Source organism: Herpailurus yagouaroundi, unplaced genomic scaffold (assembly GCF_014898765.1).
Source record: "Herpailurus yagouaroundi ecotype Mexico unplaced genomic scaffold, PumYag 221, whole genome shotgun sequence".
NCBI classification, from domain to species: Eukaryota; Metazoa; Chordata; class Mammalia; order Carnivora; family Felidae; genus Herpailurus; species Herpailurus yagouaroundi.
Window position 1 is genome coordinate 4,338,289 of NW_024412452.1, and position 24,524 is coordinate 4,362,812.

General features: G+C 39.7%; 1 protein-coding gene across 5 annotated transcripts in view; it reads right to left on the minus strand.

Annotated features, from left to right (window-relative positions):
- Positions 1-24,524, minus strand: part of CTNNA2 (catenin alpha 2) — a 1,118,632-nt gene that overhangs the window by 106,537 nt on the left and 987,571 nt on the right. For all 5 annotated transcript variants that reach the window (XM_040458373.1, XM_040458375.1, XM_040458374.1 and 2 more), the window contains exons 10-12: positions 7,494-7,586; positions 6,245-6,401; positions 151-351 (exon numbers count right to left, since the gene is read on the minus strand). In XM_040458373.1, coding sequence (XP_040314307.1) covers positions 151-351; positions 6,245-6,401; positions 7,494-7,586 — 451 coding nt within the window. The remainder of the gene's footprint in view (positions 1-150; positions 352-6,244; positions 6,402-7,493; positions 7,587-24,524) is intronic.

Genomic DNA, 24,524 nt, shown 5'->3' on the forward strand with positions numbered 1-24,524 from the left:
TTATTCAAATTCAAGAAACCAAGAGTATTCCTATTACCATGTGTAACATTGAGGCACAGAAACCTATAACAGACAATGCAAAAGATTTATTCAAATACAAAAATTAATCATGGCATTGACATTTTGGTTGAATCTAATATCCGTGTTTACCTGTCTCAGAGAGCAATTTTGTAGCTTCCAGAACCTTCTCAGTATAAACACCAGCTTCATAGTTCTCCATCTCAGCATTGATGATGTGTATAACTCGAGCTGCCCGGCCCCTAATGGCCCCTGCAGTCCGGTCCAGAGTGTCCACGTCCCCTTCTTGGAGGGCTATCACACACTTGTTCACATCCTCCAAGATGTGATTCTCTGTGGAAAAACACACACACATACACATTGCGCATTGATATGATTTTATGCCACTCACACACTTAGTAAGCAATCTAAGAGAGATTCATCAACTATCATGAGCCATCATGCAAATCTCAAAACATACCTTTATAACACTGAAATAACATTTAAAGAACATAGTATATAATTACAATAGCAATTCTCAACCTTGAGCACTAGCTACAGGGCTCACAGCATCATACAGAGTGTGAAGGTGCCATCCTACTAAGTTACTGATTCCATAGGTCTGGGATGGGGCCCAAGAAATTGCATTTCTACCAAGTTCCCAGGGGATGGTAATGCTGTGGGTTTGGGGACCATACTTTGAACACCACACTTGGAACATCTTTTTCAATGTTTCAGATTTATTTCATTTTAGTAGTGGTTGTGGCAGTGAACACGAAGTCAACCTGATCACGCAGAAACATTTCCAAACATGACCAGAATCAAGCTCTGGGTGCCTGCTTATTTGATCAGTTTTTATTTAGCAGGCATTTAAGGGAAACTCTAAAACAAACAATTGTCGCCTCATCCGTCCTTAAGGTCACGTCATGCGCAAGGTATATACAGTAGGAAAACTGACCAGGTAAAGAGGATCACAATGTTCTCCACAACTAAAATAACATCGGGTCTTGTGGCTGGTTTCGTCAGTTTAGAGTCAAGGTCAGTCACCACTCTCCCTCATTGCCCAAAGTAGAATCCAGGCAGGCAGGCAGGCTGGGGAGTTTCACTCTCTAGTAGCATAGAGAAAACATGCAATCTGGTCCCTCATGGTTTTACAAGTATGGAATTTTGTATTTCACATGTCCTAAGTGAGATCTGTAATTATATCCCTTAAACATTCTTTGGAAACACAATTCTAAGGAAATGTTGAAACGTTTAGTGCTCTGTGGAAAGAAAAGAACTTAAGCTGAAAATACACTCACATATACACACACTCACTATAAATAAAGAGAACAAGTGAGAAATAGTCTAAAGTAATCTGGTAACTTCAAAAAATTATAACTGTCAAATTCAACAGTTAATAAAGGATTAAAATAAATTATTACTTCCTCGAGAAGTTTCTAGGGCTACCTGTGAAATTAAAAGTTCCTACCTAAAGAGGGAAAGGGTAAAGCATTGCACCAACACCAGTCTCCACCATGGATCTCTCCTACTTTCCTGAAGCCAGTCAGGCAGAAGGACTCAGCGTTCTGTCAGGACCCTCGGCAGAAACTTGCAAAGTATAACTTACTCTGTATCATGGAACCTCTGCTTTGACCTCCTACAATAGGATTACCTTATTTGAACCATTATGGATTTCTGATTTCTACATTCTCTTGTTCCCTAATTTCAAATAGAAATTAGAATAGGAAAAAATGAGACAATTTTAATATTCAGATTTTTTAAACTCACAAAAAGTAATACTTTCTGAATGCTGATATTTTCCTGAGTAAAATAGAAACAGCTGTGACAATTTAGACTTTACAAAATTTTTAGTTTGGTTAAGGAACTTTTGAAAACCACCCCTTTCTGAAATCCTGGATTGTGTCACGCAAACTCACTTAAAAGGACACCTGGGAGAAAGGTTTACTCAAATGCAACTTGGTACAGAATTTCAAATACAAAAATTTGATTTTAAAAGGCCTCTTTCACTGCTCTTCTTGCCGCCCTGCTGGATCTCTCCAGACAATTCAAATATGTCCAGGTCTCCAAAAGTATGCAACTGGGAGGGTCTGCATATCAAAAAGCATGCATCCATCCACTATTGTCTTTGAATAACACAGAAGTACAACAAAAGCTACTGCTTTTCCATGCATGGAATTTTGAGATCCCATCTCTGTTCTAACTGCATTCAGAACAGAAATGGAATGTGCTAATTATAGTATATCCTAATAATTTCTCTGGAGTTGATCATTTTTTTTTAATTCTAAGAAGTCCACTCATGACCTAATATCTTAAAATGAAATGATAGGTTTTAAAGGGGAAAAGAAAACAACTATTTCCCAAACTAGAAATGTACAACTCATTTAATTAAGACACAAGAAAAAGAATATGCTTTAATAGATATAAATGATACATATTTGAAGGAGACTAGCAGAAGCTGAAAACCCAAAACACCAAAAGCATTGCTTTTAATTAGGCAAATCATCAATTAATTCGTTCAATGGTCAGTTTAATAAATCATGCTGTGTGAATAAAGTATTAATTTTATTAGTTTTATAATTTATTGACTAATTTTTTCTTAATCAAGTTTTTTTTGAAATGCTAAGATAATTTGCTCAGGATTTCCCAGCATTTTCCAATCAGGGTACCCCTGTAAGGGAAAAACGAATCACCATTTCCTCATAATAGTAGTTCTCGTAGTGGATGGTATACATGTAAAGGCTAAGATTTGGAATGCCTTAAAATAGATTTGTATTCTATTAAGCTCAGTACCAACAATGTATTTCAAAAAGAATAGTACCTGTTCCTAGAGACATGTCATCTGGCCAAAAGATCATATGTAATGTATATGTGGATTCCCAGACCCCTTATAATAACTTCCCTCCTCATCTCTTCCCAACCCTCTCAGGTCTGAGCCCAACAGTTTGGGAGCACACTGGTCTAGGATCTATCAAGAATTCCAGTGAATTATTTGAAGGCAAAATCCACACTTGATTCATTTTTGCATTCCTGACAGTGCCTTATACACAGCAGGTAATCAAAGAAAAAACACTGAATAAACATGTTTGTTAATAGGAGACCATTTTATGTACTTTTATTCTAAGGTATTTTCAAGAGAAAGAGTTCAAGAAGTAAAGACAGGAATGCTGTCCCAACTAGAAAAGAACACAGTAGAGAAAGTAATAATAAAAAGCATAGGTATTCCAGAGAGGGCTCCATTGCTGGGAAAAACCGCTCAGGTACTTTGGATGTCATATCCGGATATGAAGCATGGCTTTTAAACATATCATAAAACACTTGACTGCAATATATTTTGTGATGAATTTGAATTTTTGCAGCCTTACTGTTTCAGAAAAGATGAGTTTTGTTATAAAAATCACTGATGACCAAACTATTTGATTATTATAAAGCTTAAAGATATAGATTCTAAATTCAAAACCTAAGTTCCTTGTTTCCTTCTAAAAATTCTCACAAACTCAAGACTCTGGAGTCAAAAGAAAAATAAGAAAAGGCAGACAACAAAACACAACTCTTGGACATTATGGGATTGAGTTAATCTCTTCTTCAGATCTTAGATGGCTGCTACTATGTGAGCCAAACCCAAGAATTAAACTGTCACACGGTTAATGCCAACACACTCATTTTAAAACACTATTAAAAATTGTAGTTTTTACCCAGTGGGGAAAAACTTAAGTGTTCTAACATAGCCATTTCACTTTTTTATGAGCCTGGGCCACATCTGAAAATTGGTTTTGCTTCTGTAATGTTAATAGCTAGCATCATTGCTCCTGAAACTTGTTGCGTTTCATATGGACAAATTAAGCACTCAGGCACACAGGTTCAGGTAGCATGAACAAAACAAAACTGTAGTCTTTTGCAAACAAAGATTTTTTGGTTGTTTTTAAAATAGAGTTCCCTGCCAGAATAGATATTCCCTTAAGAAGAAACTGATACATAAAATGTCATTAATGCCATTCCAAAATATCTCCTGGGCCAGACTTGCAATTTACTGATGCAAATATTTTGGCTTCAGCTCAGAGAGGAGATGAGAAGTAGTTTCCCCAACAATTGGGCTGTATCCATAGCCCACCGGCAGGACAGAGAAGTCTGGGTCATTATTTGTCAAGTCCGTCTGTAGAAAGGTAGCTGCCACCTCCAATTGTCAACTCCAAAGGCATGCTCCAGCAGGCCCTGCCAAGGCTGGCTCCCTGACAGCGCCTGTTCATTTTCCTGTCATGGCATGCTGCGGCACTTGTACCGCTGGGGTTGGACTGCACAGTGTTATCAGCGGAAGCCAAAGCCTTTTCTTGTTGCTGGTAATAATGAGATGCACAAAGGAATGGCAGGGAGAAAGGTGGCAAAGAGGCAGGGCTGGTGGAAGAAAATTAAGAAAAGCTTTGCACCATTGAAACGGTCTGAGATAAGACCTCCTCACCTTGCTTTTCCCTACTCTCAGAAATTTTTGTACATGCATTTAAAGAAAAGGAGAAGTTGGGAAATTTTTAAGTTCTGAAATGATTCCTCTTTGCAAAAGGTAGTCCAATGCATATTTTCTACTCATTTGCAGGAAGAGGGGAATGCAGAATAACATTTCCAGCTATCAGGATTGCTGTGAGATCTGAGGCCGGTTAGGGAGAGCCGCTGCCCTGTCTCGGGGAGGGGGGGGCACTATAGTCATCCTGGGAAACATTGACAAGACATGAGACAGAAGCGGCCACCCTCTTATTCCACACCATCCAAATCCCCAACATGTCTACCTAAACCATTGCTATGCATTGCATGAGAAATGCACTTCTGAGATATCTTTTACTTTATTAGGACTCAGCCATCAACGAAGCCAATCTCAGAAATGGCAACGTATTAAGGTCTTTATCAGCTAACCGCCAGATATGGGGGTATTTAAATGAACAGCTGCTTTGAAAAGTCACCAGAAACAGAGCATCTTGGGAATGAAAAACAAGACAGGCTTTTGAAAAAGATGAGAGAGTGGAATGAGGGTACCAGAGGTGGAGAGAAGAGAACCCAACAAAAGCTGGAAGCACCAAAGGTAATTTCCCACTATCCTAACTTACTGAGAATTATGTAGCTTCTGAAGAGGATAATCAGGATTTTCATACCGTCTCTGCCCAGTTACCTCCCCACTCAGTGCAGGTCCTGGGATACTAATATCTTACAGATTTTGGGGGAGAATTAAAGCAAACAGCATAGTCAGGCAAATTCTAGACACTGAAGAGGTATTCACTCATGTTTCCCATTTTTCTTCTCTTGCTCTCCATGGTTTCAAAGTTGGGTTTTTGATTATCTGTCAGATCTACAGATTGGACTCTGCTGCTCTCAGACATAAGCTTCAAACACAAGCCCCCAGTGGGAATTCATTGTCTGTTTCTTCATGAAAAGTAAAGACTGCACCTAGACAGTATTTCCAAATATGATGAGCTCCCCCAGAAATTCCTTCTACAGTGTTGCAGTCAGATGCCCCTTCTGCCTGGATCCCACCAGCAACGCTGTGACCCCTTCCCTCTCAGGCCTCAGTTGGCCAAGGACAGGCAGGCCTTGGTCAAGGCCAGGTCTACCTCTGTGTAGAGTCAACATCTGGTCAGTTTGAATTATCAAGGTTCACTTGATTACCTTTAATGCCTCACAAAGGAGGCTGATATTTGCAGCAACCCCCTCCCCAACTCATCCCACAGAGACTCTTCTTGGTGAACTGTGCCAAATGTTTGTGGGCAAATATGTTTAGAGAAAGGTATCACAAACCTGGATAACTTCACTTATTGGAAAAAATGACCCCCTTAAACACAGCCAAATTGGGCTAGCTGACTTTTTTTATTATTATTATTATTTTAAAATATAAACCATGAGAACTAACCAATCTCACATCTCATACCCTTTTTTAAGATGGGTGATGTATCCAAGGCCAATCTGCTTTAAAAACTCTAGAAGCTAAAAAGAAACCCATGTCTCCTTAAATAATCTCTTCAGTTTGCTTATCTCTTAATCAGAAAGTTGTATTTCCACACCCGCCCCCCCCCATGCTTTGACCCATTGTTTTGAAATAATGTGCACACAAAAGAAAAATTTCCAAGAGGGTGTTACAGTCACATTTGCAGAGATGACTGAAAGCTTACAGGGCCAAGAAAAGCACTTGAAACCGAGGCCCATGACATTTGCAAAATATTCCTAATTCTGTTCTCCAGTTCCCTTGAAAGAGCCTATTTGTGATTACCTGAGACAGAAAGGAAGTCATCCACTGAGGTGATGTCATCCACGGCCTCTGTCAACACTCGGACCTGCTTCTCCCACTGGTCTTTGAAGACGTCCATGTTGTCCTGAGCAACTTTGCTCTGTGGTCGGGCAGCCAGTGTGAGAGCAGCATTGATGACCTATTTGTTACAAACAATCCAGAAAGATGCTGACTACACTATTTAAGAAAGAAACAAGAAGGTCAGGGATCACATTGAAACCCTGGACCCTGTAGTTTCTCAGGGGTTCTAAGTGGGTTCTCAGTGTTCAGAAGACGATCAGAAACATGAAACATGAAGTATGTTATCAGCTACCATTAGTTTTTGTTTACGTTGTGTTTCTTCTTTTTTAAATGGACAGATTTTATGTTTTTTGTTTTGTCTTTAGCTCTTATTTATTTTTCAGAGACAGAGGGAGATAGAGTGTGAGTAGGGGAGGGGCAGAGAGAGAGGGAGACACAGAATCTGAAGCAGGCTCCAGGCTCTGAACTGTCAGCACAGAGCCTGATATGAGGCTTGAACCCATGAACTGTGAGATGACCTGAGCTGAAGTCAGACGCTTAACTGACTGACCCGCTCAGGCTCCCCTCTTCTTTTTTTTTAAGATATAGTAATTAGCCTCAGGTTTCAAAAAGTGTTTACTGGACAAGTCCTATTTACTTAATTCAGATGTGGTAGAAAGCTAACTCCTGTTCTACATGTGCAAAGTTGTAATTTAGTTGAGACAAGGAAAATAGTAATGGAACATTTAAAAATCAGCCCAGGGGCGCCTGGGTAGCGCAGTCGGTTAAGCGTCCGACTTCAGCCAGGTCACGATCTCACACTCTGTGAGTTCGAGCCCCGCGTCGGGCTCTGGGCTGATGGCTCAGAGCCTGGAGCCTGTTTCCAATTCTGTGTCTCCCTCTCTCTCTGCCCCTCCCCATTCATGCTCTGTCTCTCTCTGTCCCAAAAATAAATAAATGTTGAAAAAAAAATTAAAAAAATAAATAAATAAAAAAATAAAAATCAGCCCAAAATAAACAGAACAAAGTCAGTATGAGTGGAAAAGACAATAATTACCAGAGTTATTCTGAATACTGGAACAGTTAGAAATTCTTTTTGAGAAAGGTACACCTTGAAACAGCTCAGGAATGATGGCAAGACAAGGGAGGGAGGGACATGAGGGCCTGAGTAGAGAAGTCCCTGAGTATCAGGTCACCAATGGGCTTTTGAAACAAAGTAGATGAGGCTTACCTGGGGACACAGGCTGTCAATCTGGGTGGCTGCCATCCGGACTAATTTCACCCCTTCCTCATTGTTGGAAATGGAACAGGCCAAGTTGGCAACCTGGATTGAAAAGGATTTGAGTGAAAATCATGTTGGGGCAAAGGGGAAGTGTACTGTTGCATGACCTTACTCCTTCTCTGGAGTCATCTCTTCCAGGGTAATCCTGCTACAAATAAGGATGCCTTTCAGTGATTTACCAAATATTACTAGTTATTATGCTACATTAGACATTTAGTCCAGAAAAGTAAGGTGCTAATAGCAAATTATTGCTTCAAGATTCTCAAGCACACACAGTAATGTATTTTAACTGGGTTGCTTTGATCCATTTTTCTCTGTGGACTGCTCTTGTGACTTATACTCTCACTTGAGCCCCCTAATACTCATCATGAAGTGTGGCCATGATTTTGGCCACATAAGCGCTAAGCTCTGACCAGTGAGAGAGACACTGCAGTGCACTTAGGATTTAAAGGAGATTCACAAGAAGTTGAAAATGAAGGTGTTCTACCCCAAAGAACCCATATCTGCCTGTCAGAGTCTGTCAGGAAACTGCTAGTCTACCAGTAGCCCACTTGAGGACTTTCAGGGGGCAGGCATGTCTGAGAAACAGATAGGAAACGCTGATATAATCCAGTAGGCAATGATACAGTGTACAACAAATTAGAATATGTGAGTTTAGTAAAAAGGCATTCAGTTTTAATTTTTTTAAAAACATTATACCAGCCAAAACAGCTGCACTGAATTTAAGCTCCCTGGTCAAGCGTTTCAATTGGTATTATTCCTCCTCTTCAAGGAGTGAGAGGTGGTAATACAAGGTCAGATTGATTGGCCAAGGTCAACAGCACACAAAGCTACCATCAGAACACTGATCAGTCCCATCAGACTGATGCCAAGAGGACAAGAGGATGGGGATTAGAAAGGGCAAAGGAGAAGAGAATGGCCACCAGGGCTAGGAGCAGGAGGGCAAGTAGAACAAGTGATTAGCAGACTGAGAATCCCCTGAGCCTTGTGGCCACCTGCCCTTTTGTATCCTGCCACCTCTGCTCTCCAAAACCAGGCTGCCTCTCTACCATGACTTCATGCCCTGGGAGATTAAAATGCAACACACGTGCGGAGTTCCAAATGCAAAAGAAAGCTTAGTCAGACAGTGTGAAGAGCATGGAACTGGAGGTCAGGAGGCTTAACCACTAACTAGTTACAGAGTCACTTCACATTTGGAGGGCCATTTCCTTATCAGCAAAAGGATATAGGTAGATGGTGATACTAGGAATGCTTACAAAGATTACTTCAGTAAATCATTATCATTGAGAATCCCATTTTGAAGCTTTTAAGGAAGAACACTTTACTTCTATTGTAGTGAGAATATGTACTATGAGAAACCACAGATGGAATTTCCAAACATTAATTATCAGTTTCTTATATTTTATAGTTTATCTTGGATTCTTCAGATAATTTTCACCATTTTACTCAGTTTTCCAAGTACGTCTGTTTGAAAGACAATATACCTTCCTGCATCCATTTATAGGATACTAAATGCCCAGAGGTATGAGGCTTCTTGGAGGCAAAGCAAGAATTACAGGTTCTCCATTTTTTTTTGTTATATTGTTTCCACTCCATATTTTTATTTATCTTTGTTGTATTTGTATTCCAGTGTATTTTATATTCCAAATACCACATGATGTATGTGACATAGAATTGGTGCTAAATACATGTGTTTTGAATTAAGGAACAGTTTTAATAGTTTTTTATTGCATATATTTGAAATACATCCTAAAGACACTCTCAAAGATATAGTTGAGTTACCCTTTAATCTGACTAGACAAAGTTCATACCACCTTCTAGTAGATATTTACCAACACTATGGTGATAAACAATGATTCCTATTTTTTGGTCCACTGTTTGGGTACAGAATGCAGAGCTCCTTGTTCATGGTGGCATGAAAAAAAAAAAATCGGGGTAGTGTAAATTTTCCAGAAAGATGTATACATTTAATTTACAATTCTTTAATCTTCAAGTGATTTCTTCCTAATTCTATTGTTGAACAGCCTTCCATTTTATGAAATGAGGATTTCAGATGGCTTTGTTTCCTATCATCCTTTCCTGGTGTGTGAGACTTGCAATCACACTCTTGCACAGCAGTGGACATAAGCTGAAGAGTTTGGCATGTGGCTCTGTAGAATGACAACAAGGGAGCCTTAGGGCTGAGAAAAACTAGGCTCCTGAGTGAAGGAGATGCCAACCAATAACTTCTACATGGTGATAACAGACTCTTCCTTGTGTATCTTTTGAAATGGGTCTTCATCCTTTATTTAAATAAACTCTATTATGACTTAGATCTAATATGGGAACCTCATTGCCTGGTTGAATCTAATTAGGGGGAACAGGGCTAGTAACACCTAGAAAAAATGAAGAGCCAACAACCCCGAAAGTCCTTTAATTATTATCCTTAATTTACTGATCCATAAATCCTGAAGTCTGGCAGCCTCCACTCTGCAATGAGCTCCTGCTGTTTAAGTCCACTTAAAATCAGAATTTTATTTACCTTGTATTATACTCTGAAACATTCTGAAACTATTTCCAACACGATGCTCAGGATTTCACAATTTCCAAAGGCAGGCAGGTTTACATATCTTAAATTGGCCATGGATTCCATCCAAATTCCTGTTTTCCTTAGGCTTGCCTTTCTGCTTCTCACTGGACCCATTGGCATGATGGTGACTCTGAACATGGTTGTAATATACCGTGATTTCTACAACTCTGGCACCAAACACTGAGTTTCCATCTTTGAGGCAGCTCCCAATCATTATTTTATCTTAAAATGCCTGCTCATATCCTAGCAATAGTCCAAGACCACTGTATACACATAGTAAGTACTTGATTACTTATTTTACCTGTTCTTTAACTACAGGTCTGATGCTATACTAGAAACCCAGAAGATAAAATGTCCTATTTTTCAAATCACAAGATTCCCTCCCCCCGACACCTTGTTTTTTTTTAACCAATTTATCATGATAACCTTTCTAAGGGAGGTGGGGCAGGAAGGGAATGGTAAAGTAGAATTTTTAGACATTTGAAAAAGATTAATATGAGTTAAAGAATAGACAGTAGTTATGCTAAGTGAAATAAGTCATACAGAGGAAGACAGATACCATATGTTTTCACTCTTATGTGGATCCTGAGAAGCTTAACAGAAGACCATGGGGGAGGGGAAGAAAAAAAAAAGGTTAGAGAGGGAGGGAGCCAAAAAATAAGAGACTCTTAAAAACTGAGAATAAACTGAGGGTTGATGGGGGGTGGGAAGGAGGGGAAAGTGGCTGATGGGCATTGAGGTGGGCACCTGTTGGGATGAGCACTGGGTGTTGTATGGAAACCAATTTGAAAATAAATTTCATATGAAAAAAATAGACAATATATTAACTGATTACTGTTACCAGGCTGCAACCCAACAGATGTTGAGCAATATGTTTAAATTTAATAAAACCTTGAAACCTGCTTGAGTCAACTAAGCAGGTAACATTTACTGGCTGGCTGTGGCTTCTGATTTTTCCACTCTCGAATTGTTGACAAATTAGCTGAGGAGTCAGGAGTCATCTGCCATCATGGAATCTTAGAAAACAATAAAGCATATCATTTATGGTTAGGTTTTGGGCTATTTAGATTGCTTTGGGATTTCTGAAAGGAACCAGATCATGAGTAAAAATGGCATTGCTCCTTGCTTTAGCTAACCATGCTAAATTCCCAACAATCTCTTTGGAGAGGAAACCCTCCTCTATACCTTCTGAGAACAATGAATTTGGGGAAGCCAAAGCTGAAAAGACTGAGCCAAATCTTCTATCTTTGACTTAGTGTCTCAAAAACCAGTTATCTTGAGGAAAAGGAGGAAGCTTAGCAGCCATCAGTAAATTGTGTGCTGCTAACTACAAGGGCCTTAGGAGTTCAGAGAAAAGAAAAATCAGTAGTCCTGGGAGGGAATCAGTCAGCACATCATGGAGAGGTAGGATATCCATCTTGCAACACTTCTCTTCTGATTGCCTAATTAGTATAATTTTCGGGATTCTCAAAGATTATATTTTGCTCTTCTGGAGGCACACTGTGTAAACAGGTGAAACAAACAATGATATCACCAGCAAGATTAGAAAGACAAGAAGTCAGCAAGGGGAAGTGATACAGATTCCCTTAAGAAAGTAACTTGCTTCTTGGGAGTGCCTGGGTGGCTCAGTCCGTTAAGTACCCAACTCTTTTTTTTTTTTTTCAATATATGAAGTTTATTGTCAAATTGGTTTCCATACAACACCCAGTGCTCATCCCAAAAGGTGCCCTCCTCAATACCCATCACCCACCCTCCCCTCCCTCCCACCCCCATCAACCCTCAGTTTGTTCTCAGTTTTTAAGAATCTCTTATGCTTTGGCTCTCTTCCACTCTAACCTCTTTTTTTTTTTTTTTTCCTTCCCCTTCCCCATGGATTTCTGTTAAGTTTCTCAGGACCACATAAGAGTGAAACCATATGGTATCTGTCTTTCTCTGTATGGCTTATTTCATTTAGCATAACACTCTCCAGTTCCATCCATGCTGCTACAAAGGGCCATATTTCATTCTTTCTCATTGCCACATAGTACTCCATCGTATATATAAACCACAATTTCTTTATCCATTCATCAGTTGATGAACATTTAGGCTCTTTCCATAATTTGGCTATTGTTGAGAATGCTGCTATAAACATTGGGGTACAAGTGCCCCTAAGCATCAGTACTCTTGTATCCTTTGGGTAAATTCCTAGCAGTGCTATTGCTGGGTCATAGGGTAGGTCTATTTTTAATTTTTTGAGGGACCTCCACACTGTTTTCCAGAGTGCCTGCACCAATTTGCATTCCCACCAACAGTGCAAGAGGGCTCCCATTTCTCCACATCCTCTCCAGCATCTATAGTCTCCTGATTTGTTCATTTTGGCCACTCTGACTGGCATGAGGTGATATCTGAGTGTGGTTTTGATTTGTATTTCCCTGATGAGGAGCGACGTTGAGCATCTTTTCATCTGCCTGTTGGCCATCTGGATGTCTTCTTTAGAGAAGTGTCTATTCATGTTTTCTGCCCATTTCTTCACTGGGTTATTTGTTTTTTGGGTGTGGAGTTTGGTGAGCTCTTTAGATTTTGGATACTAGCCCTTTGTCCGATATGCCATTTGCAAATATCTTTTCCCATTCCGTTGGTTGCCTTTTAGTTTTGTTGGTTGTTTCCTTTGCTGTGCAGAAGCTTTTTATCTTCATAAGGTCCCACTAGTTCATTTTTGCTTTTAATTCCCTTGCCTTTGGGCATGTGTCGAGTAAGAGATTGCTACTGCTGAGGTGAGAGAGGTCTTTTCCTGCTTTCTCCTCTAGGGTTTTGATGGTTTCCTGTCTCACATTCAGGTCCTTTATCCATTTTGAGTTTATTTTTGTGAATGGTGTGAGAAAGTGGTCTAGTTTCAATCTTCTGCATGTTGCTGTTCAGTTCTCCCAGCACCATTTGTTAAAGAGACTGTCTTTTTTCCGTTGGATATTCTTTCCTGCTTTGTCAAAGATTAGTTGGCCATACGTTTGTGGGTCTAGTTCTGGGGTTTCTATTCTATTCCATTGGTCTATGTGTCTGTTTTTGTGCCAATACCATGCTGTCTTGATGATGACAGCTTTGTAGTAGAGGCTAAAGTCTGGGATTGTGATGCCTCCTGCTTTGGTCTTCTTCAAAATTACTTTGGCTATTCACGGCCTTTTGTGGTTCCATATGAATTTTAGGATTGCTTGTTCTAGTTTTGAGAAGAATGCTGGTGCAATTTTGATTGGGATTGCATTGAATGTGTAGATAGCTTTGGGAGCACCCAGCTCTTGACTTCACCTCAGGTCATGATCTCATGGTTCTTAAGTTCAAGTCCTTCATCGGGCTCTGCGCTGACAGCATGAAGCCTGCTTGGGATTCTGTCTCCCTCTCTCGGTGCCCCTCCCCTGCTTGTTCTCTCAAAAAATAAATTAAAAAAATTAAAAAAACAATAAGTTTATTTATATATTTTGAGAAAGATAGAGAGAAAGTGGGGGAGGGGCAAAGAGAGGGAGAGAGAGAATTCCAAGCAGGCTCTGCACTGGCAGCACGGAGACCCATGCAGGGCCTGAACTCACAAACCATGAGATCACGACCTCAGCTGAAACCAAGAGTTGGACATTTAACTGACCGAGCCACTCAGGCACCACTAAAAATTTTTTAAAAAGAAAGTAACTTGCTCCTTGAACTGCATTTGTACCATTGGCATCCACTCCCTAACCTTTTAATAATAAACACAGTTGGCCAGAAGCAGATATTCCAGAGACGATGATGGTTAAAATCCATCATCGATGATGGTTAAAATTGACAAAATCATAAATGCTTAGAGCCCTCACAAAAATATACTGTGATCATTTAAAATGCACAATGTTTTCCATTACCAAACAACAAAACAAAAAACAAAAACCCACACAGTTCAAATCTCCAAACCAACAGCCCATCATGGCTGTGAAATTTGGTTTTGTGTAGACATCACTACCCAAAGTAGCTCCATCTCAAAAATGCCATAGACTTGTCTGAACATTTACAAGTAAAGCCAAAATGCCTGGAAGGCTGAGCTTTAATTAAACATTAAAAACCTCTGCTAATAAAGTATTTAGGCATTTAACTCCAAAGTGATACGAGGTGCATCAGAAAGACGAGAACATTTTCTTCTTTTCTAGTCCTGGAAATCAAATTACATTTTTTAATATTCGTAATTCTGTTCAACTCCAAACACCAGCACATATTCAGTGCATTCAACCCCCAAAACACTTTATCATTTCATTAATTTTTACAGCTTCAGGTATCATTGTGGTGTTTTAAGAAGAGCATACTATTGAAATAAAGTAGAATAGCAATTTGGAGGTTTATAAAGTGCTTGTTCCTCATGTTAATATTGCTTCATCATTGTAAATTTGAGCACAAAATGAACTTATTTACTACTAAAAGGGAATTTATGGCATGTCTAGTCACCACAGTCACCTATCCATATAAAACCATAAAGAGATGATGCCACAAATTCCACCCCAGCTGTTTTTCTCTAGAACACTCAGGGGAGTGAAGGGTGCTATGGTGTCGGTCTGAAGATTTACTCAGTTATCTGCACTGATAAGATCAGCACACAAACGGCATTAAAATATATGTGCCTAGCTTGTATAGAATTTGTAGGTTTCTACAGAATATGCCTCTTATGTTACAGATGGGGTTTTATAATTCAGGAAGAGACAAGATGATACCCTTGCCTGAAATGTGAGAGGAAAGACAGAAGGATCTGATATTAAGATGAGGGATTTGACCTTAAGAGGATGATGGACTTCCACAGACATGGACATCTGAGCATATTTCATGGCCACCTTCACAATTTGATTTGAGAAGAGCTTGAAAGGTCTGGATGTCCCAGAACATGTTTGTTTCATGCTGAGATGTCATGGAATCCTTTTAAAATGCAGCTGCTTCGGGCTGAGATGAGTTTATCAACTTCATTGCTAGTAACTTAAGTTCTGAAGGTTAGAGGGCACAGCCAACAGGGATAATGTGATCAGGGAAGAATGGCAAAGGAGAGGGTGGCAGCTGGGGGACAGCAAGACAACACTGCGGCGGGGGGGGGGGGGCAGAAGGAAGTAAGAAGTACTTTTATGCTCCTGTCTTTAATGACCTCTCTAAAGCATCTGGAACTCTTGATTATTCTATACATTTTAATTTTTAACATCATACAACGGTCAGGATCTTGGGCTATGCAGTTGGGCAGCTTGGGGTTTGTATCTTGACTCTTGTCCTTCCTTGCTGAGCAGGGTACTTTACCTCTGTAAGCCTCGATTTTCTCAACTATAAAATAGAACTATAAAATAACAAAAAAGTGGCAATAAGGTTGAAATGAAACATGACTAGAGTACTTAAGTCAACTTAGTTGAGCATCCAACTCTTGATTTTGGCTCAGGTCATGATCCCAAGGTTGTGGGATTGAGCCCCAAGTTGGGCTTCACATTGAATGTGGAGCCTGCTTAGGATTCTCCCCCTCTCCCGCTCTGTCTCTCTCTCTCTCTTCCTCTGCCACTCTCCCCTGTGTGCTCTGTCTCTCAAATAAAAATTAAAAAAAATTAAGTTATTATTGTTAATATTACTACATAGGAAGTAACAGAGGCAGTGATAGAAAATAAAGGGATGTCTACTTTACATATGATCATTCATATAATTTATCCTTTCATTATGCATAATTTTATTAAAGTTGCGATCTCCACTTGCGTCTTGCTCACTGCTTATATCACAAATATTTTCCAGATTCTTTATATACCTGTAATTATTTTTTTAATAATTAGTAAGATTCTTGAATGTTTTTGCTTCATTATTTGGTAAGTCAATTCCCTTTAAAAAGGGAATTTATTTAAAGGAGTTTCCAGTGTTTGCTTTTACCAAAAACAAAGTAGCATACATACGTCTTTACGCATCCAGTTTTTGCTCCCGTCAGAAGTGGACTTTCTGGGTCAAGCAAACTGTTCCAGCACTTGCTTACATGTGGCCATAATGCTTGCCGAAAGCCCCCTAACAACAAATGAATTGCTAATTCTCCAATGTCACTAGCATCAAATCCCACACTCTGACACTGTTTCTTCTTGCCTTCTCAGCCATAACCACATCATCTGAACACCTTTCCAACCTTCATTCTACAAATCAGTTATATTCTACCAGTATAAATCAGCATTGCTTAAAAAGTCACTTTACTGGCCACCTGGGTGGCTCAGTTGGTTAAGCGTCCAACTTGCACTCTGGTAAAAGTCATTTTACTGGCTTCCGCTCTGGTCATGATCTCAGCTTGTGAATTCAAGCCCCGCATTGGGCTCTCTGCTTTCAGCACAGAGCCCACTTCAGATCCTTTGTCCCCACCTCTCTCTGCCGCTCCCTACTTGCACCCTCTCTCTCTCTCAAAAATAAATAAACATGAAAAAAAAAAAAGCCACATCATGTTTTCTCAGTGAGACTGTGAATTCTTGTAGGACAGAAGACTTCACTACACCTAGCACATAGCTGGGATCACAGATACTCAATTCCAATTTTTTCATTTACCAAATCCCCCAGGTTCCCTCCATATGTATAAAGCAGAGGACTATTCAACTTGTCATAACCTGGTCATAGCTAGAAGGGCCCCAAGTTCTAGGATCTGATATTGGGAACAAGTGTATGTTCTCTGTGCCATCCTTTTTGCAGCTTATCAAATCAGCATTGAGCAGTTAATACTAAATGAAACTTGTACAAAATCCTGCCACATGATGCTAGGCAGCAATTTCTTCCCAACCCGACCACACTTCATATCCTGGCCTAGGCTTCTAATCTATTAGAACACAAATCTGCATTCCTAGGGCTCCTTGGGGATACAGAACAGCACTTTTGTCTGTGTTCTTAGGTACATATACCACTTGAAAATGCTGTTTGCATGCCTCTGCCCAAATTAAAGTGATCAGTCTGCCCTGTTGACTTTAATGGAGGTAATCACCAGTTCACATTCATGAACAAATTGATGTGCTTGCTTCATAGCTGAATCATCAGCATAAATCTATACCTTTCATACATAAAAACCTCAGTGGCTTAAAATAATGCAATAAAATATAACCTAATGCCTTCTTGATGCCTGTTCATCAATAATGTGTGGCTATGTGAAGAGAATAGGAGATATTTAGAATATGTTATCTAAAATCATGCAGTGAATATAATGTCATTTTAATTACTGAAGGCCTCCTGGGATTCTGTTTTCTCCATCCTTTCATTGAGGAAATGAATTATTATTTTCACTGTTATTTGGTTTTTCAGAGTCCCATGTAATAAATGTAATCTTAACTGATTTCCAAGTGAATAGAACATGTTGACCTTCATATATGTAAGATGACTCCCTCAGGGGGCCCAGAGCCCCAGGATCTATCTCTGGCAGTGGAGACTTTTAGCAGAAGCCCACGTATTTTTCAAAAGATCTAGATGAATAAACAAGTGCATCTACTCTGTATAGCTTGGCCATACATTTTAAGATGACAAGTGAAGTGTGGAAACAAGGCCATAACCACAGTGCAGAGGGAATCTATCCAAGCCAATACTGAATGTGTGACTTCAGCCCCCTTTGCACAAAATTCCAACTTTAAAAGAGAAAAGTCCCTACTTCTACTTTATGCCTCAGGGTTTTTTGTTGTTGTTGTTGTTGTTTTTGAGGGGTGGGGGGATAGGGGGCAGTGGTGAAGATGCCTCCATCAGTTAAATTGTTAGTAATTGGCCAAAGCTTAATTCATGGTCCACATGTCTCTGAAGACTTCCCATTCACACCAGCGAATAGATCACTCTTCTAAATGTCTTCAGGATTACTGCCTGCACCACTAGTGATGACTTACCACATACTATTGTTTTATTCATTACTTGTGATACGTGCAGATGGATAGATAATTACATACATGCAGAATTAAATATGCAGACATACACATATCATGCATCTTCAATTAAAATTTAACCTTCTTTAGAATGGTTGTGTTTTATTCATCTTTATGGTCCCTACAGCTCCCTGTACAAGATCTTTCACACAGCAGATATAAATGTAGTTCCAAGGGGTGCCTGGGTGGCTCAGTCGGTTAAGTGTCTGACTTCAGCTCAGGTCATGGTATCACGGTTCGTGCGTTTGAGCCCCACGTCAGGCTCTGTGCTGAACTCTTGCCCAGAGCCTGGAGCCCGCTTCAGATTCTGTGTCTCCTTCTCTCTCTGCCCCTTTTCCACTTGTGCTCTGTCTCACTCTCTCAAAAAATAAATAAATGTTAAAAAAAAAAAAACAAAAAAACAAAAACAAACAAACAAACAAACAAAAAAAAAAACCAAAGGAGGGATGCCCCTCTCATTTAAATGTAGTTCCAAGGCAGCTTCCCTATCCTGGATGTTTTCCTACCTTCTGCCCTACCTGTACCCACCTCAAATGAGGCCTATTCCCTCTTATCACAGTTTACCCAGGAAAAGGATGCTATTGATTAATCAAAGTAACTATCCACTCAGGTAATTATTTTCTCCTCCTAGAGAAAATATAATATTCTCTAATATATTCCTCCTACTATAACACCTTAACCCAATTCAGATGTTCAGGTCCTTAATAATTTAAGGAAAAATGTCCATTGTAGAAACTTCAGGGCCCCCGTGCAAGCTATTGGAGAAATATGTAAGGACGATGACCTTTCTTTAAGCTCTGTAATATTTATCTAAAATTTCTTCTGTCTTTCCTTTCTCTGATCACCTCCTTTAGTAAATCAAGTAGTATTGGAGCACATCCTACCCATTCACTTATATATGCTCCATGACTGCTTTTTTACTATAAGGGCAGAGTTGAGTAGTTACAACAGAGTCCACATACACACAAGCCATGAATATTTCCTATCTAGACCTTTACAAAAGAAGATTGCAAACTCCTGATTTAGATGAAAACTTGGGCTGAATCAACCAGCTAATTTTGTTAGACCTGCCAAATATGCCAAAGCATCTGCATAGCAGGAAATGGCAAAGGCATGATATTTATGACACAAGCGCAATTAAGAAAATCAAGTAGATCAGGGAGGGGCTCACATTCTTAGCCTACAAAACCATGTGCCCCTCCCAGGTCTACTTAACAGTAAGTTTTGAGACAAAAGAAAGAAAAAGAAGGGATGGGGGGAGACAGGAGAGCTGAGGACCTGGAAGGACCTCAAGGATGTTGTCCACTGCCCCCAAGCATTTACACAAGTGGTTTGCTGGTGAATAGAGTCAAGAGAAGCAAGTAAGAGTCAATAATTCCATGTGGCTTATCTCACAGCATAGCCTCCTCAACCACCCTTTCCTGAAAAAGGAGGATCACTCTCCATTCTTTGGGTTTCTTTGAATTAGCCAAGATGGTCAATTTGCATCCGTCTTGGATATCCACTTTGCCTTTCATTACCCCCCCACCCCCACTCTACCCACCCCTTGGGCTTCAGCAGTCTGCACAGTGAACTCAACACAAAGACCTAGAGTATAGCTAACAGAAGGTACTGGGCATTGTTCTGAGGAAGATTCCTGGCAACCTGTCTTATTACAGCATTAGAGGGCTCAAAGTAGACTAGAGCAATGGGGTATGGGAGATAACTGGACTCCAGTACTGAGCCACACAAGGGAAGAAACTGAAGAAACGACCTTCAGAGAAGCTCCAAGTCTTAACAGCCATATATTTCCAGCCCTCAGGCACCTATACATACATTCTTTCTTTTCATTGCCTCCTGGAACCTTTCCAGGCTTGGTCCCTCAAACCTGCTGGCTCCATCTGATTGCCAGCTTTTCCTTTCTTCATTTCACACCTCTTATTTAATTTTTCTCCCCATTCTCTTATCAAGTTTCAGTTCTCCCCTTGGTCTGTCTCCAAGCTTGTGTGAGTACAGAATACAGCTCCCCTTTTCCAGGGCTTTCCCCTAGGGACAAGCTCACCCATTGGCATGCCCAGACTAGATGGTAGTCCAGGTCCCTCAGGTACCAGGGAAGGGACAGAGCTGTCAGTGTCTGCTGCATTGCAGGCTCATGAGACAATGTCAACAAAGCCAACCACATGTAGCAGCCCTCAGACTCTCCAATACCCTGACACATGTGTTCATTCTCATCCCAGTTCTGCTCTCTTTACCTTCTTTCATACTCTTGTTCCTGCTACAAGTTCTCCTTTGCTTAATACCCGTGAGTGCTTTTACCTAGCTAAATAACATCTTTTTACCAGGGGACACCCTCTCACTTTCATCCTTACCTATAGTCTTTATAGCTCTTCTCTGCAAGACACACACATAGCCAGCGAAAGTCTCCTGATTTCATTGATAACCGATGCTTTTACAAATATCTTCCAAGCTAGAAACTCCCTTGTTGAGTGCTCCACAGCGCCTTCCTTCAATGGGCCACAAGCCCCTACTGATGCATGCAAATGTACCAGTGCCTTGCTCATCTCTGAAATCTGACACACATCCATGCTGCTCAAAGATCAGAGGAGAGCTGTGCCAGAGAGTAAGCAGCAGAGTTACTCCAGATCACCTGGGAGCTGTGTCAGAATAGGCTCTGCCACATGGAACTCCTGTTCTTCTTAGGTGACCTTCAAGTAGCCACTTCCACCTTGTTGGGCAACAGATGTGGTCATCATATTTCAGAACCATCACCCGGTTTGGACCCCAGATATATCCTGGTTTCATCAGCAGTCCCTTAAGAGACCATGGCCAGGTCTAGATGGAAGGAACAGCTGTGCCTGCAAAAGCTCATGTCAACTCCCAGCCATGATTATGTTCATAACCAATGCTCATAGGAACAGGCAGAGCCCCACAATGCCCTTCAAATGTGCCTCGGCTTGGCAACTTCCTACAAAGAACCATTTTGCTGTCATCCTCAGTGGGTCACTTTTTTTCCCTCCTAGCTGAATCAGTCGTCCAAGTGAATGGCCAGTCAGCCTGACCTTTCAATTTGCTGTGTGAAATAAAGCTAAAGATGGTATTCTGACTAATAGTCCCAGAGAGAGGCAAGGAATGAGGAAATTCTATACATCTTATTTCTGTTTAGCTTTGTGCTCTCCAGGCTAGCTGTTTAACTGTGGCCTTTTGCCTGGAATGAGCTTTGCATTTTTTCCCATGGGATCCAGGTATAGCGAGGACAGGTATTATTGGGAACACCAATAATATTGTGTGTGCACATAGAGGAAGGGAGAGAAAGAGAGCTGTATAGATGTTTGAGGGTTTTCATCAACATAAATGCTCTTACCTAAGAAAGCTATAATTACAATTATTATTTTAACATTCTCTGAAGCCTGAGTAAATTTCTAACTTTCAAATGGCTTCATACCCATGATTTCATGACAGAATAGTATGTAGACAGAGATGTATATTTTTTAGTTGGCATTATTTACTGATGAAATAGCAGTAACAAACTATGCCCATAAGCCAAATATAACTAGTGGTTTGTTTCCATATGATCTTCGAGCTAAGAATGGTTTTTAGATTTAAAAAGGGTAGTTAAATACACACACCTCAACACCAAACAAATAATTAGATTAAAAAGAGGCAGAGAACTTGGACATTTTTCTAAAGAAGACATAAAGATGGCCAACAGACACATTAAAAGACATTCAACATCACGAATCATCAGGGAAATGCAAATAAAACAATGAGACACCACCTTACACCAGTCAGAATGGCTGGTATCAAGAAGATAAGAAATAAGTTTTGATGGGGATGTAGAAAAAAGGGAACCCTCATGCACTGTTGGTGGGAATGTAAATTGGTGCAGCCACTTTGGAAAACAGTCAAGAGGTTCCTCAAAAAACTAAAAATAGAAATACCACAGGATCCAGTAATTCCACTACTGGGTATTTACCCAAAGAGAAATGAAAATACTAATTCAAAACTATGTATGCACTCTGTGTTCATTGCAACATTATTTATAATAGCCAGATATGGAAGCAACCTAAAGGTGCATCCATAGATGAATGGATAAAGATGTGATACACACACACACCCATACACGATGAAATATTACTCAGTCATAAAAAAGAATATCTTGCCACTTATGACATGGACAGACCTAGAGGGTATTATGCTAAGTGAAATAAGTCAGCCAGAGAAAGAGAATTACTGTATGATTTCACATGTATGGTGTAGAATCTAAAAAACAAAACAAATGAACAGACAGACACTTAAATACAGAGAACTGGTGGTTTCCAGAGGGGAAATAGGGTGGGGGATAAAATAGATGAAGGAAATTAAGAAGTAGTAACTTCCAGTTATAAAATAAATAAGTCATGCAGTTGAAAAGTACAGAATAAGAAAGAGAGTCAGTAATATTGTAATAACATTGCATGGTGACAGATGGTGACTATACTTATCATGGTGAGCGCTGAGTAATGTGCAAAATTGTTGAATCACTATGTTGTACACCTGAAACTAAGATAACATTGTATGCCAATTGTACTTCAATAAAACACACACAGAAAAATAATGTAAGACCCAATGTGACCCCTAAAGCCTAAAGTATTTAGCACTTTGAATAAAAGTCTGCTAACCCCTTGAGTATGGTACAGTTATAAATATGAAGACTTTTCTGGTGTCTGTCTGCTTACAGACCAGGAAATGAGTTGTTCCAAGTGCTTCAGTACTAGATGTCCTTGCCTCTGTTCAATGAAGCTGTCTATGCTTATACCAGAAAAGAGGTTGGGAAAATGTTCTTCAAAGGCAAGGATCTTTTTATTCCTCATCCCTTTATATTTATTTACCTAAACCCTATTACATCATTCATCACTTCACCAGATATAGCTCCTCTAAAGATCCAGTATATCCTCAGGGACTAAAATCTGCTAAGTTTAAGAATGTTGCAAAGAATATGTCCAAGATTTTTAAAAAAATTCACAAAGAATCAGTGCAAAAATCATGTTGGAGGCAATGTCTCTAGAATATGGGCAAAACTCCCAAAGTGTCCACTTTGAAGAAAAAAGCATTCTTTTGGATAAATATGTTGCATGTGGAGGGTACACCTTGTATGTACCAGGACATTTAAGATCCATAAGAATGCCAAAAAATGCCATTCTTTGGCATGGAGTCTGACTCACTGTTTGAGAGTGATAGAATACGGGGAAGAAAGAGCTTTGCTACTCAAAGCGTTGTCCACAGGCAAGTAGAAGAGCCATCCCCTGGCGGGGGGTGGGGGTTGTAGTTAGAAAACCAGAATTTTGAGTCTGTCCTAGACCTACTGAATCACAGCCCACACCCAGGCACATTGTAGTTCAAAAAGTATTGGCATAATGCAACCAAAATCAGATGTGAAATAGGTAGTTCTTCTAGGTGGGCAAGTGAGTTAAGTTGGCATGTCCTCCTCTATAAGATAGATAGGATGCCTAACTTTCATCATAAGGATAATGGTTACCAAGATGTCAAATAGTGTTCCACAAAAGGTTAACTCCTGATTTATGATTAAGGGAGCTACTACAAGGCAGTAAATACTAAAGCATGATGGGAAAAGCGACTTGATAGAAGATGTTTGACACAAAAATTGAGTCTCTGCTCTTTTTAGCAAGTGATTTGACACTGGCTATAGGAAGAAAATGACCAATTCATATAGGAATAACGATGCATGACTCGAGAAAGGATTTTAGAGATCTTCTAATCCAATGGTTCTAGTCTTAGATGCATATTAGAATCATCTAGAATTTTAAAAAATTCCAATGTCCAGGCTGTACCACAGAGATTTTAGAGTGGGGCTTACAAAAAAGATTTTTATTTTTTAATCCCCTAGATGATTCAAGTTGTAAAACTAAGGTTGAAAATTACTGATTTATCCAAACAAACTCTTAATTCCCTTTCTCATGTGCGTCATCTCCATCAATTTTACCAAAGAGAATATTTATTCTAAAGGTCTTAGAAAACTTTCCCTTGGCCATGCAGTTAAGTTGCTATAAAACAGAGGCCAGGATTCAGGTCTCTCGATTTCTGTCATTTTTAACTTTGGATGCACATTGAAAACTCCCAAGAAGCATTAACAAAAAATTTGATACCTGGGACCTACTCTCACAGATTCTGATATACTTGTTCTTAGATGTGGACTAAGCATCTCACCAGAGGAGATTTTGATTCTCGAAGTCTGCAAAGGGCCTGACAATTCCTGCCTCTGAAAGATTCCTCAGGTAGTACCTAAGATAAGGCAAATTTCAGATAAAACTGATATAATCTATGGCTAGTATAAGCATCACCTGAGAATTCATTAGAAATGTACATTTTCAAAGTCCCCACCCCCAGACCTGCTAAATCAGAAATAAGAGTGGGGCCCAACCTTGCCCAATCTTCCAATCTCTAGCCGACAGAAATTTCCCCAACATTGTACCTGTTCTGCTTTCTTGGGAAAACAAACAAACATATATATAATAGAATGTAATATATATGTATTTTATATATATATATATATATATATATATATATATA